Source organism: Lepidochelys olivacea, assembly GCF_965140295.1.
Source record: "Lepidochelys olivacea isolate rLepOli2 genome assembly, chromosome: 4".
Lineage (NCBI taxonomy): Eukaryota > Metazoa > Chordata > Testudines > Cheloniidae > Lepidochelys > Lepidochelys olivacea.
The window spans coordinates 114,480,226-114,492,988 of NC_140414.1; the positions used below are offsets into that span (position 1 = coordinate 114,480,226).

The following is a 12,763-nucleotide window of genomic DNA, read 5'->3' on the forward strand; positions in this document are numbered from 1 at the left end:
GTACTGCAGCAGAAGCTTGAAAAGGCTATAGAGCTACAGGTGTGATGGAACACAGAGCCAGCCTTCAGATCATTACCACTCCAGAAGCACTGAAACCCTTTGATGTTTCAGCAGCTCTTGACACACCACTAAAGCGCTGCCTTAGAACCGAAAGGTTAAACCATGTGATTAGCAACCTAGCATTTATAAATCTGTGCTGGCGCTGCTATGCTAATTTTCTGTAGACTTCTCAGTCTCCCCTCGTTTGCAACCTGCGCAATCTGCGGGCAAGGAATTGGGATGATAACACAATGCCCCTTTGAAAGACGAAACAAAAAAATTACTCTTAACATCTTTACTTCTCATTTCTTAAGTGCTGACAATGGACAGGACACAAATCTCAGGAGAGCCCCTGTCCCAGAGAACTTATACACAGGGAGAGTACAAAGGAAAGCATCATTTTAGATCAAATACATTGCTTTGCAACATGAAGGCAAGAGACAGAGCTTTTTATAAATGAATATCTGACTTCTTTAAAACACATCAAACACTGCCTAAAACTGAGTAAATCCCCAGTGAAAAGAAGTTCATGGTTTCTTTGTCTCCATGATTTTCTGTTGCCCCTCCTCCTGATAATGACTATTATTACTGCAGTAGCACCAAGTGGCTCTACCTCATTGTACAAACCCAGATCAAGGTACATATGTCATGAGTTTTACTGGGTCCACATGCTATCAACAATCACCCTTTTTTGGCCACTCTCCTACCGTTCACCTAAGTGCATGGTTGGACCGTTGCAAACATGGAAATCAAAAACCACTCAGGACACTCTTTCTTTTCAAGTCTTCGTGCTCTCCTTTTTGCCACACTTGTTTCCCTACAGCAGCATTTATTTGCTGATTCACTTTCCAAAGCAGGTCTCCCTCATGACCCTGCTTGGGTTGGAAGAAGGTTGAGCTTTTCCAAACTTTTTTTTTCTTTTTAATTTCTCAATCTAACCATTCCCATTGCACTTTCAAATGGGGGCTTTGCCTGCACATATAAGAAGGAGCTCCTTTATTATCTTGTGCTAAAACTGACTTGCAGATCACTCACCATGGAGGGCAAGGTAGTGATAGGGTTGTAAGCTACTTTCCACTCACTCTTGGGGAAACAGCAAATCCTTCGGAAAGTTCCCAGGAAATGGTGAAAAGAGTTCAGATTTACCCTTTGGTCTCCCATGGTCCTGCCTGAGTTTGTGTAACAGCTTTATATACACTGGCTAATGTAGCATTATGTGGGTTTCAGAGAACTGCATGCAGGCCACACCCTCAAAAAGGGTGGACCAGTGTTTTGTTAATCCAGGGCAAACATGGACCATCTTGGAAGGATGTGGTGAGCAGCATTGTATGAGCCTTTCCCAGTACACTGCTGCAAGCACGCCAGCAGTGCACAAAGGGGAAGGAGAAGCAGCGGGGAGAGACATGGCTGAGCATGGCTTCCTCTAGCACTACTGCCTTTGGTAAACGCAGCGCCCAGAAGTCACTCAGCGGCAGCCCAGGAGACAGTGGGTGGAAGAGTCTGGCATGGAAAAAGCATTGTTCCTCACAAAGCTGACAGTTGGGCATGAGGAAGAGAGTTCACGTGGAAGGGAGAAAGTTTGTGGGGGAGAGTGTTTAGGAGGCAAGAGAAAGCTTAGCATAGGATGGCAGGCCTGGCCAAACTGGACATGCAGATGGCAAACCTGGTCTCACTCTGACTGCAGTAAGGAAAGCTTGGTCACACTAGGAATGCTGGCCTCGCTAGCTTTTAAAATTTGAAACCATAAATTTTATTTATAGATCTACAAGTTTTTCTACCCTCACTGTCAGTAGGCTACTGCTTCTGAGGACAGGATAAAAAGCAGAAAGACGATCTTAAATTAAGCCCAAAGGAGGACCAGGCATGTTGGGCCAGAGGGGGTTGGCAGGGCATTTCTTCATTTACGTGGCAAATCACTGAACCATACTCAGAATTTGTGATGCAAGGTAAATGATCTGCAGACTGCGGTGAAAAGCTCAACAGTGCTTTCCAGAGTTTTCTGCACATTTCTCTCTGCCCACATTAAATTTGAGACAAAAAACTTTCCTCTGTAATTTTCCAGTGTCCCTATTCATACATCATCAAGTGCAATAAAGGGCATATTTAATGTGTACATACAGACCTGTACGTGTTACTTTTTATAAAACAAAAGGAGTATGTTGTAATCTTGTTACGCTTGTGTAGCTCTTGTTATTAAAGGTGTGTGTTGTTCTGAGAGGAGATTACAAATAATCTCTTTACAATCACAATTATATCAACAAAAGCCAGCCAAGCCAATGTCAGTGCTGAAATGAGCCCTATTCTCTCTAATACTTAGACACCATGGCACCCCCTTTAAACAAACAGTTAATGAGAACATCTTGTTGTGCCTACATATTGAAGGGCATATGGTACATTTCAGCTTTACATTTGAATTTCCTTAATTTTGTAGGTTGAACTTATTCCTTTACTGATACATTAGCAAGATTTTTTTTAATTGTTCAGTTTTGGTTTTTTACAATTATCTTAAAGATAAAAGGGGGAAAAAAAACCCACCCCAAAAACAAAACCAGTGCACACAGGGCCTCACTCAGTCACATGGAAGTGTGTGCAACAGTTCTTTCCATCACACTGTTATATAACAATCTCAGCATCCGTGTGTGATACGTTATGTTTTTTCAGTCGAAATGTAGTATCTCAGATGACGTGCATGAGTCGGTTTGCTATGTTATGTTATACGCCATCTGGCCAGTCATTTAGGTTCAATACCTAGTGTCAGTGGAATTGTTTCTTATCAAGTGTTTCAGTGTGTTTACATCCTCGATTTGGTAAGACAGTCTGGAAAGTAATGATTGTGCATATGCAGTCTTTACTGTTTTTAAAGTCTGGGGTGGGCGGGGGTCTGTGCTTCCTCATGCCCAACCATACTGAAAGCAAGCAGGGAGGAGCAGAAGGAGGTTGGGGTGCTGACCTCTGCTCCACGCTCCTCAAATCCCTTGTAGTTAACAGAAAACCCTCTGTTCACTCCTCCACCTTCTGCATGATCATGGATCTGGGTTGGACATCCTGGAGTCAGAGGTTGAGGATAGGACCAAGAAGCAGCTGCTGTTCATAGAGCGTCCCCCTCATAATCCCCTGGTTATCTATGAGCAAGTTAATGCTTCTCTTAATTTCTTTGTGCTGCATTGCTGTCAAATTCTCTACTCATGTAAATTGGTGGTGTTCCATTGACCAGTAGAGCTGTGCCAATCTGTAGCAGAGAGTTGGCTCTGAGACAGGATATTGGACATACATGTGGGTGGGAAGAGCCAAAACTTGACAATGGTGAGGCTAGTGATGTGGAGAGACCATGACCTATCTTGCTGACTAATACTGTCTCCCATCTGCCTATCGATAACCATCTGTTATATCTTGTGTTATACTTAGCTGGTAAGCTTTGTGGAGTAGGGACCATCTTTTCTGTGTTTGGACAGCACCTGGCACAGTGGGGTCCTGGTCCACGAGTAGGGCTCCTAGACACTAGGGGAGGTCTTCAAAGAACTGTGCTGCCTGGGAGAAGCTGTGAGCCTAGTGCGTCTTTGCCCTGGGGATCTGGGGACCTTGGCAATCTCTTTCCACCTGTCATCATCTGCAACTCGTTAATTCCCTCTGTCCTGAGTGAAGCATTAGTCAGAAAATCCATCAAGTGAAACTCCCAGAGTTTCCTAGGTTCGGTCACTCTGTCATGGATTTTAGCTCTGGGGGATATGAGAGGGACCTATGTCTGGAGTTTGGACTATATGAAAAGTACCTTTGTTCCAAGTACCAAAGCACAAGTACCAGTCAGCATTAGTGCCTGCAAAATTGCACAATTGAATAAGAATGTTTCAACATTTTTGCTAATAAACCAAAAATGTAACTGTAGCTACAAGAAATGTGTTATTTTGCTTCCTCAAAGAAACCACTCATGTAATTATTAGAAATTGTCTCTAGTCTCAGGCTGAAAACAGGTCTTCCTTCATTTTGAGGTTATAAATCACTAAAAACTAGATTATGGTGGCAATACTGATTATCCCTTAGTTAGGTCTGCTGTGTACGTATCTAGAATGTATTTTTATTATTGCTACGTTTGTTATTTATTATTTTTATTACATTTGCCCCCAACTGAGATTGGGTCCCCATTGTGCTTGGTGTTATATAGACACATACTAAGAGACAGTCCCTGCCCTAAAGAGCTTACAGTCTAAATGGACAGACAGAGGACTGGAGTGGAGCCAGAGGCATAGTGAGATGTTCAATGTCACATAACAGAAGAGTGGCCTAGACAGTAACAGAAGCACCCCGGTCTCCTGACTCCTAATTTGGGGCACTATCCCTGGACCACACTATCTGTCACGTGTAATAATACCATTTAAATATCTACTATGTCCTTCCTCAGAACAATATTATTGTTAGCAGGGAGATGGATCTAGTAGGTCTTTCCCACTTCTAACTATACTACCATCATTATGCAGCTCCAACACACCCCTATATATGTAAATATATGTAATCTGTACTGCACCTATCATAAAAAGTCCCTCTTCTTCCTTTCCCCTTCTTCACAGGAAGAACGTCGTGTGATGTATGTGGGTAAAATCAGAGCTGATACGACCCGAACAGAACTAAGGGACCGGTTTGAAGTTTTTGGTGAAATTGAGGAGTGTACAGTACATCTGCGGGATGATGGGTAAGAACTTTCAAGGCTATTTCTTGTTTAGAAGCTGCCCTATATAAAAAAAAAAGTATGACAGTAAGATCACTGGTAGGGGCGTTACCAGTGTAAGTGCCGTGACAGATGACATGCTGAGTTCAAAACCTTATTTATTTTCTTTCAGCCTTATTTATTAATGTTGCTAGTTGAGATTTCCTGTCCCAGAAATAAGTACTTAGCTGAATGACAGGACAATCATGCCGAAAAATGGATGCAGTAGCTTTGACATTTGCACTACAGTAGCACCAGTATGTTCCTGCTTTCAGGAAAGGGTTACATTGATGTGCATTAACGCTTTTTAACTTTTCTTCCCAATTGTATTTTTCAATTACAGAGACAGCTATGGTTTCATCACCTACCGCTACACTTGTGATGCGTTTGCTGCTCTCGAAAATGGATACACTTTACGCAGGTCAAATGAACCTGACTTTGAGTTGTACTTTTGTGGACGCAAGCAATTTTGCAAGTCTAACTATGCAGACCTAGGTAAGTATTTTGCTGTACATGAAATGTGAGTACTTGATATAGAGATCAAAATGAAACACATAATCCAGAGCTATCCAGAGTTTGGTTTTTGTTCATAGCTATTGTATTGAAGTTACTGTTTTTTTAAAAGGCAAATGGTTTCTGCTTGTTTGGCGAAAACAAGTTTAAAAACTACAACTTTGTCTAATGGCTGAGTGGCAGGCTTTCATAGAGTTTATGTACCATTCATTTGCAATTTATCTATATCGGTATGGAAATCAATGGACCCTCTGGTGAAAATATTGCCTTGGCAAAATGACAGTACTCTGGAAACTTTCTGCATGCATTATTATTCTCTGTAATGTAATAATTTCTTGGTGCTGATACCGGATGTATTTATATGATCCATAAATAGAGGTAATGGTAGAGTCCCCACCAAAATAAACTTCATCATGATTTTTGCCCTTTCATATGTTTAGGTGCTAGTTAGGTAGAACCAGCTGGAGACAAGGACTACAGTCTCATAGGCTATGTTTACACTGTAATAAAACACCCATGGCTGGCCCATGTCAGCTAACTTGGGCTCATGGGGCTACAAAATTGCAGTGCAGACATTTGGGCTTGTGCTGGAGCCAGGGAATCCCAGACTGCAGCCCAAGCCCAAACATCTATACTGCAGTATTATAGCCCCTCAGCCTAAGCCCCACGAGCCCAAATCAGCTGACCCAGGCCAGCTATGGGTGTTGTACTGTGGCATAGACATGCCCATAGATTTTAAAGCCGGAAAGGATCATTATGATCATCCACTCTGACCCCTTCCATAACACAGGCCATAGATTTCACCGATGATTCCTGCATTGAGCCCAAGTTTGTAACGGAACTAGAGCATCTCTTTTACAAAGACATCCAATCTTGAATTAAGGACTCCAATTGATGGAGAATTTCCCCCCTCCCTTGGCGTTCACTGTTCCAGTGATTGTCTCCTAATTGCAAGCACTTAAGGCTAAATTGTCACGGCCCTTCATGATATTGGAGCATGCTGGGTGTAAGACCTCAGCTTACTCCCCTGTTCAGACTGTGACTCAGGCCTTGGCCAGGAGAGCAGGAGGTGCTCATCTAGTGCTGCTTCTTGCAGGCGAGACTGTTTGAAGTGTGTGTGCAGGTGTCATAAATATAAAGGGAAGGGTAAACCCCTTTGAAATCCCTCCTGGCCAGGGGAAAGCTCCTCTCACCTGTAAAGGGTTAAGAAGCTAAAGGTAACCTCGCTGGCACCTGACCAAAATGACCAATGAGGAGACAAGATACTTTCAAAAGCTGGGAGGAGGGAGAGAAACAAAGGGTCTGTGGGTCTGTCTATATGCTGGTTTCTGCCGGGGATAGACCAGGAATGGAGTCTTAGAACTTTTAGTAAGTAATTTAGCTAGGTATGTGTTAGATTATGATTTCTTTAAATGGCTGAGAAAAGAATTGTGCTGAATAGAATAACTATTTCTGTCTGTGTATCTTTTTTGTAACTTAAGGTTTTGCCTAGAGGGGTTCTCTATGTTTTTGAATCTAATTACCCTGTAAGATATCTACCATCCTGATTTTACAGGGGGGATTTCTTTATTTCTGTTTACTTCTATTTTTTATTAAAAGTCTTCTTGTAAGAAACTGAATGCTTTTTCACTGTTCTCAGATCCAAGGGTTTGGGTCTGTGGTCACCTGTGCAAATTGGTGAGGCTTTTTATCCAACATTTCCCAGGAAAGGGGGGGTGCAAGTGTTGGGAGGATTGTTCATTGTTCTTAAGATCCAAGGGTCTGGGTCTGTAGTCACCTAGGCAAATTGGTGAGGCTTTTTACCAAACCTTGTCCAGGAAGTGGGGTGCAAGGTTTTGGGAAGTATTTTGGGGGGAAAGACGCGTCCAAACAGCTCTTCCCCAGAAACCAGTATTAGTTTGGTGGTGGTAGCGGCCAATCCAAGGACGACGGGTAGAATATTTTGTACCTTGGGGAAGTTTTGACCTAAGCTGGTAAAGATAAGCTTAGGAGGTTTTTCATGCAGGTCCCCACATCTGTACCCTAGCGTTCAGAGTGGGGGAGGAACCTTGACAGCAGGTGTTAGAATTTTTACAGTATGCGTGCAGGTGTTTGTGTGTGCACATGCAGAGGCCATATAGATCCACCCGAAAACTGGCTCTTCTAAATATGTTATCATGCATACATACATCATACATACGTCCTATTTTAATGACCTTTTAAAATGCAGATTATTCACTAAATATTAAACCTTAGCTAGTACCTGTCTAAATAGAATGCGGGTATAGCAGATATTCTTTTCTGAATAAAATACCAAGGGAAATGTTATTACAGTACCTTCATTAATTGGTTATTGTGTTTTTATGAATTAATGACAACAATCATTAAAATCTCTGCATAACCCCGTAACATGGGGCTAATGAAATCTTGTATGCGCTGCCCTTGGCTTTGTGTGAAGCAAGAAGTGAATACAAATATATTTTTTCTAACCAGTTGATGTCTTCTCAGAGTAAATGATAAAAGTGATATGCATTGTTCACAATGAATATGCTATAATTCACTTCACTTGCTAAATAGATAGTGTAAAGCTGGGAAAAGGCAGCTGACTGCTGAAGAGATATGGGACTGATGATGAAAATATAAAAGGTGGCAAGTCATTTGTTCAAATGTTGGCTGATAAAAACAGCAAAGACAGATTGAAGTCTTGACTTGGTTTGACGTATCTTCTGCAGTGATGAAGCCAGGGGTGTATCTGGTATCTCAATACATCTGGGCTTAAAATAAGCTTCCTGACGGGGACCCTCTTGAACATTATTCATCATTGGCTTGTGGACCCTTCAAGATCTTTCTATATTGAGTGGGATCCTCAAAGTATTTCTGAGCTGAACACCTTTGCTTTGTACTACTGACAGCCTGTGCCTCTCTCCATTTCAGATTGCCCTCTCTGAATTTCACAGGCTGTGTGTCAGACATAGGGAAATGATGGAGTGAACTTTTAACTTCATGAGCCCATACAAGGGCAGATGCAATTAATCAGCAGTGTGTTGAACATCTGATCTAAAGAACAACAGCAGCAAAAATACTAGGAGCTCCCTTTGAAGTGGTCAGAACTTTAGTATTGCTACGATGAGGCCTAATCTCAAAGTCAAAAGAACGTGTATTGTGTATTCAACACAAACACATCTCATGATTCAACCTCAGGTGTTAAGAATGACTATCATATATGTAGTGTAGCACAAACACAAGAACCAGGATTAGTGATGTGTCTGAAATGAAATGCCTGCAACCTCATCAATGTACTATGTTCCCACTTCTGCAAACATATTATTACATGAACAACTTCTCCTACAAGAGAGTGGCCTCACTGAATTCACATGACTAGAGTCACATGTTTGAGTGATTACACAGTCTTGGGCACAGGGGGTTGGTTACTTCCAAAACACAAACTTAATATTTGTTTAATCACTGTAATCTGGACCGTTGAACAGCTGTGTCATCCTTAACTCTCTAGCCTAGGGTGCCTTTTACACTGTTTTGTTGTCAGAACATCCACTCACACAGCCTTCAGCATGCAAATACACTCACAGCTAAATACATGAGCACTCTGAGCAGTCACTCATGAATTACATACAGGGTAACACCTGCAAATTCTTAGTCCCAGCCTTTTTCCCCCAGAAATGTGCTTCTTGTACTGTTCAGTTCTCTTCCGAATAGTACAAGCTCTTAGGAAGTCTGTCATTTCATCAAAGGAAAATGATAATGCACCAGACTTGTTATCCCAAATGGAGTTTTCCATACATTTTAATCCAAACACACTTGTTAAGATAAAACAATAAAATACATTTATTAACTACATAAAATAGATTTTAAGTGATTACAAGGGATGATGCATAAAAGTCAGGATTGGTTACAAAAGAAAATAAAAGTGTAAATCGCAAGCTAGTACTTAACTTAAGCTAAGAGAACTTAAAAGCAAAAGGTTTTGCCTCACCGTACGCTGGGTGGATCTCCTTTCAGCCTGGCACCCTTCCCCCTTAGTTCAGTTCTTTGCAAGCCGTTGATGTCGTGAGCAGAGATGAAGAAGAGAAGCCTGAACTGTCCCTATGATGAATTATAACTTTCTTCTTTACACCTTCCTGTTGCTGGAGAATGGCTGCTTGAGCAGGTGATAGTTTTTTAACACCTGACTCTGGTGTCAGTGTCTCTTTGTCTCTGGAAAACTGGCTTGGGCCTGCTTTTTTTTAAAACTTGGAGCATGTTACAGCAAGGACATATAGTAGAAACTTATAGCTTCACATATAATGTTGATACACATATTTTACCAGGACAATAATGTTCAGAAGTTTATGACATTTCAGACAATACCTCAATGTTGGCTAAAATGTATCAGAGGCTTGGAAAAGTGGTGAACATAATAGTATAGACTAGCAGTTCTCAAACTATGGGGCAGGCCTCCAAAGGGAGGTGTGGGAATGTGTCAAGATATGTGTGAGCTGTGTACTTTTTTTGTTCTTTTTAGGACTTCTGGCTGTCAGCTCTGGGTGGCTCATGCAGAAGGGCTGGGCATACCCAGGAGGCAGGGTTAAAAGGGACAGCAGGGGTCCCGCCAACCTGGGGCTGACAGCAGAGTCCTGTCACCTGGGCTCAGGCTCTCCTTCCTTCCCCACTCAATCCCTCACCTGGGGGCTGTGGGCCTCAGGCTTTCCTTCCACACTAAGTTTGCTGTGAAAAATGATTGACAAATATCACTTTTCACGTTGCCTCCCTTACCTCTGCACTGCTGCACCCTTACTTCTAAGACTGCTGTAGAAAGTGATATGGACAAATATCACTTTTCACATTGCCACTCTTACTTCTGCGCTGCTGCTGGCCCAATCCTGCCTTCAGAGCTGGGTGCCTGGCCAGCAGCCACTGCCCTCCACTCTGCCTTCAGAGCTGGGTACTTGGGGGGAAGACCATAAACATCTACAGACCCAAAGAATCAAACTGATCAAATCAGTCTGAGAACCATATTATTATTTATCATTTGTATTACAGTAGCATCTAGAGACCCCAACTGAGGGTCTCTAGCTGCCAGATGCTGGGACTGCATGACAGGGGATGGATCACTCAATGATTTCCCTGTAATGTTAATTCCCTCTGTAACACCTGTCATTGGCCATGGGAGACAGGACACTGGGCTAGATGGACCTTTGGTCTGACCTGGTATGGCCGTTCTTATGTTCTGTACAAAGCAATAGTCCCTGCCCTAAAGCGCTGACAGTCTAAATACACAAAATAAACAAAGGGTGGGAGAGAAAAAAATACAGGAAGGTGAAGTGACTTGTCACCCAGCAGGACAGTTGCCAAGTCAGAAATAGAACCCGGAGCTCCTGGGTCCTAGTTCATTTTTCTATCCACTGCCTCTCTGCAGAGCCCTTTAATCCATGATTTTAACCTGCCTTTCTTCAAGCTATGATTTTATTAGAAAGCCCCTTTCTTACACAAAGCTTCTCCATTACCCAAAGTCTTGGTTCTAGCACCATGTCATAATTCCGGTGCATGTGAATTTGCTCATTGATGCCTTGTTGTTTCCATAATGTTAGTGATTCAAACTGGTTTGAAGAACAAACTGCAAGCCTTAGGGTGTATTATTGTACGTGTGGGAGCGGAGGGGAGGGAAGTGTCAATGAAATTTGCGAGACCTCTTAGCTCATCTCTGCATCTCTTGGTTTCAGACTCAAACTCAGATGATTTTGATCCTGCTTCCACTAAGAGCAAATATGACTCCATGGATTTTGATAGTTTACTTAAAGAGGCACAACGAAGCCTGCGTAGGTAACATGCATCACAGCTGAGGATAATGGAGGGATGGCGAATACCTCACGGACATCATGTCCTTCAATAATGGACAATTTAGAAGTCATACTTAGGAATTTCTCCTACTTTACACTCTCTGTACAAAAACATGGTTTACATGAACACAGCTGCTTGAAGAGTGAAGAGGCAAAATGGATATCCAGGAAGCACATGTATCTCCATGGGTGTCAGCTTTACTTTCCTGGGGTGATTGGCGGTGGGGGGGGGGTTCTGATGTTCATAGAGAGTGCAAGTGCAAACCCCTTGAAATGGCAGCAGTTCCACAGAGTTACACTTAAAATGTAGAACTTCAAAATGTGTACATATCACATTTTAACAAAACAAAAATCAGATTGATAACTACAGTTGCTGATGTCTGGGAATCAGACACTGCATTTCTTTAAAAAGGCGCTTTTTCCCACAACACAATGATAATATGGCAGTCCAGAAGAAACCACAGGTCCTAGAAGCTGACTGTCCTTTTATTTTGTTTTTCTGATGGAGGAGAAATCGAAAGGCTAAACCTTCCCTAACATTTTGAAGTTTCATCTTTTAATTCTGACACCCATGTAAACTTCCAAACTGTTGATCTTCCACAATGAAATTTTCAAAGCCTTGTTAATGGTCAAATGTGCAGCTTGTTCAGCAATTTTATTCTGATGAGCGGACATGGTGTTGTATTACTAACGAGAGTAGGGTATAACTGTCTGGTGGGGGGGCGATGTGTACAGATAGCTTATTTGCTACATTCTCTAATGTAGCTGAATATTTACAAATATGAAATGGGAGTATTTTTATTTTGTGTACATACTGTATGCCAATGTTCTTTTTTGGTTACAGCTATGCACTGTAAATGCAGCCTTCTTTTCAAAAACTGCTAAATTTTTCTTAATCAAGAATATTCAAATGTAATTATATGAGGTGAAACAATTATTGTACACTAACATATTTAGAAAGCTGAACTTATGCTTATATATATTTGATTGTAACAAAAAAGAGAAAAGTGTGTGAGAGTGTGTGTGTGTGTGTGAGTGCGTGTGTGTTGAGTGCAAAAATATCAATGCTTTACACACATTCGTCCCTTCTTTGGTGACCTTATCTAAGAATTTTGTCAAGAACTATCCAAACCCAAAAGGTATTAACCACTTCTGCAATATTTTCCACATTTTTCTCATAGTTTGTTTTTCTTTTGCAGTTTTATACACTGAATTTGTTAGCGGAATGAAATTTTCTCATCTAAAATTTTCTAGAAGATATCATAATTTTATGTAAAATCTCTTAAATGGGTAATCATTAAGAAATGTTTTTATTTTATGTATCAACAGTAGTTTTGGAACTAGAAGTCAAAAATCTTTTTAAAATGCTGTTTTGTTTTAATTTTTGTGATTTTAAAAAATGCTGAGGTACTACGCACGGTATGATTTTTACAATAATTATGTGTGTCTAAGCACTGTTCTTGAAGCCAGTAATCTTTTCATTGGCAGAGCTTGATGATATTTATCTATATTTTTTACAGTTATGCATCCTGTATAAATACCAATCCTTCGTTCCTTTGTTTACTAAAGAGACCTATTTATCAGTTGCAATTAACATATTTATTATAAATTATGAGACGACTAAAATAATGAAAAGGCCAGTGGAAATGTTGTACCTAGGATGCATGACACTTGTCAGGTTGGAGTAAGTGCTTCATTT

General features: G+C 41.3%; 1 protein-coding gene across 3 annotated transcripts in view; it reads left to right on the forward strand.

The window, feature by feature from the left end:
• PPARGC1A (PPARG coactivator 1 alpha) overlaps positions 1–12,295 on the forward strand; it is a 502,323-nt gene extending 490,028 nt beyond the window's left edge. For all 3 annotated transcript variants that reach the window (XM_084626598.1, XM_084626599.1, XM_084626600.1), the window contains 3 exons: positions 4,602–4,723; positions 5,082–5,233; positions 10,948–12,295. In XM_084626598.1, coding sequence (XP_084482724.1) covers positions 4,602–4,723; positions 5,082–5,233; positions 10,948–11,051 — 378 coding nt within the window. In that variant the 3' untranslated portion in view covers positions 11,052–12,295. The remainder of the gene's footprint in view (positions 1–4,601; positions 4,724–5,081; positions 5,234–10,947) is intronic.
• Positions 12,296–12,763: the final 468 nt, after the last annotated feature.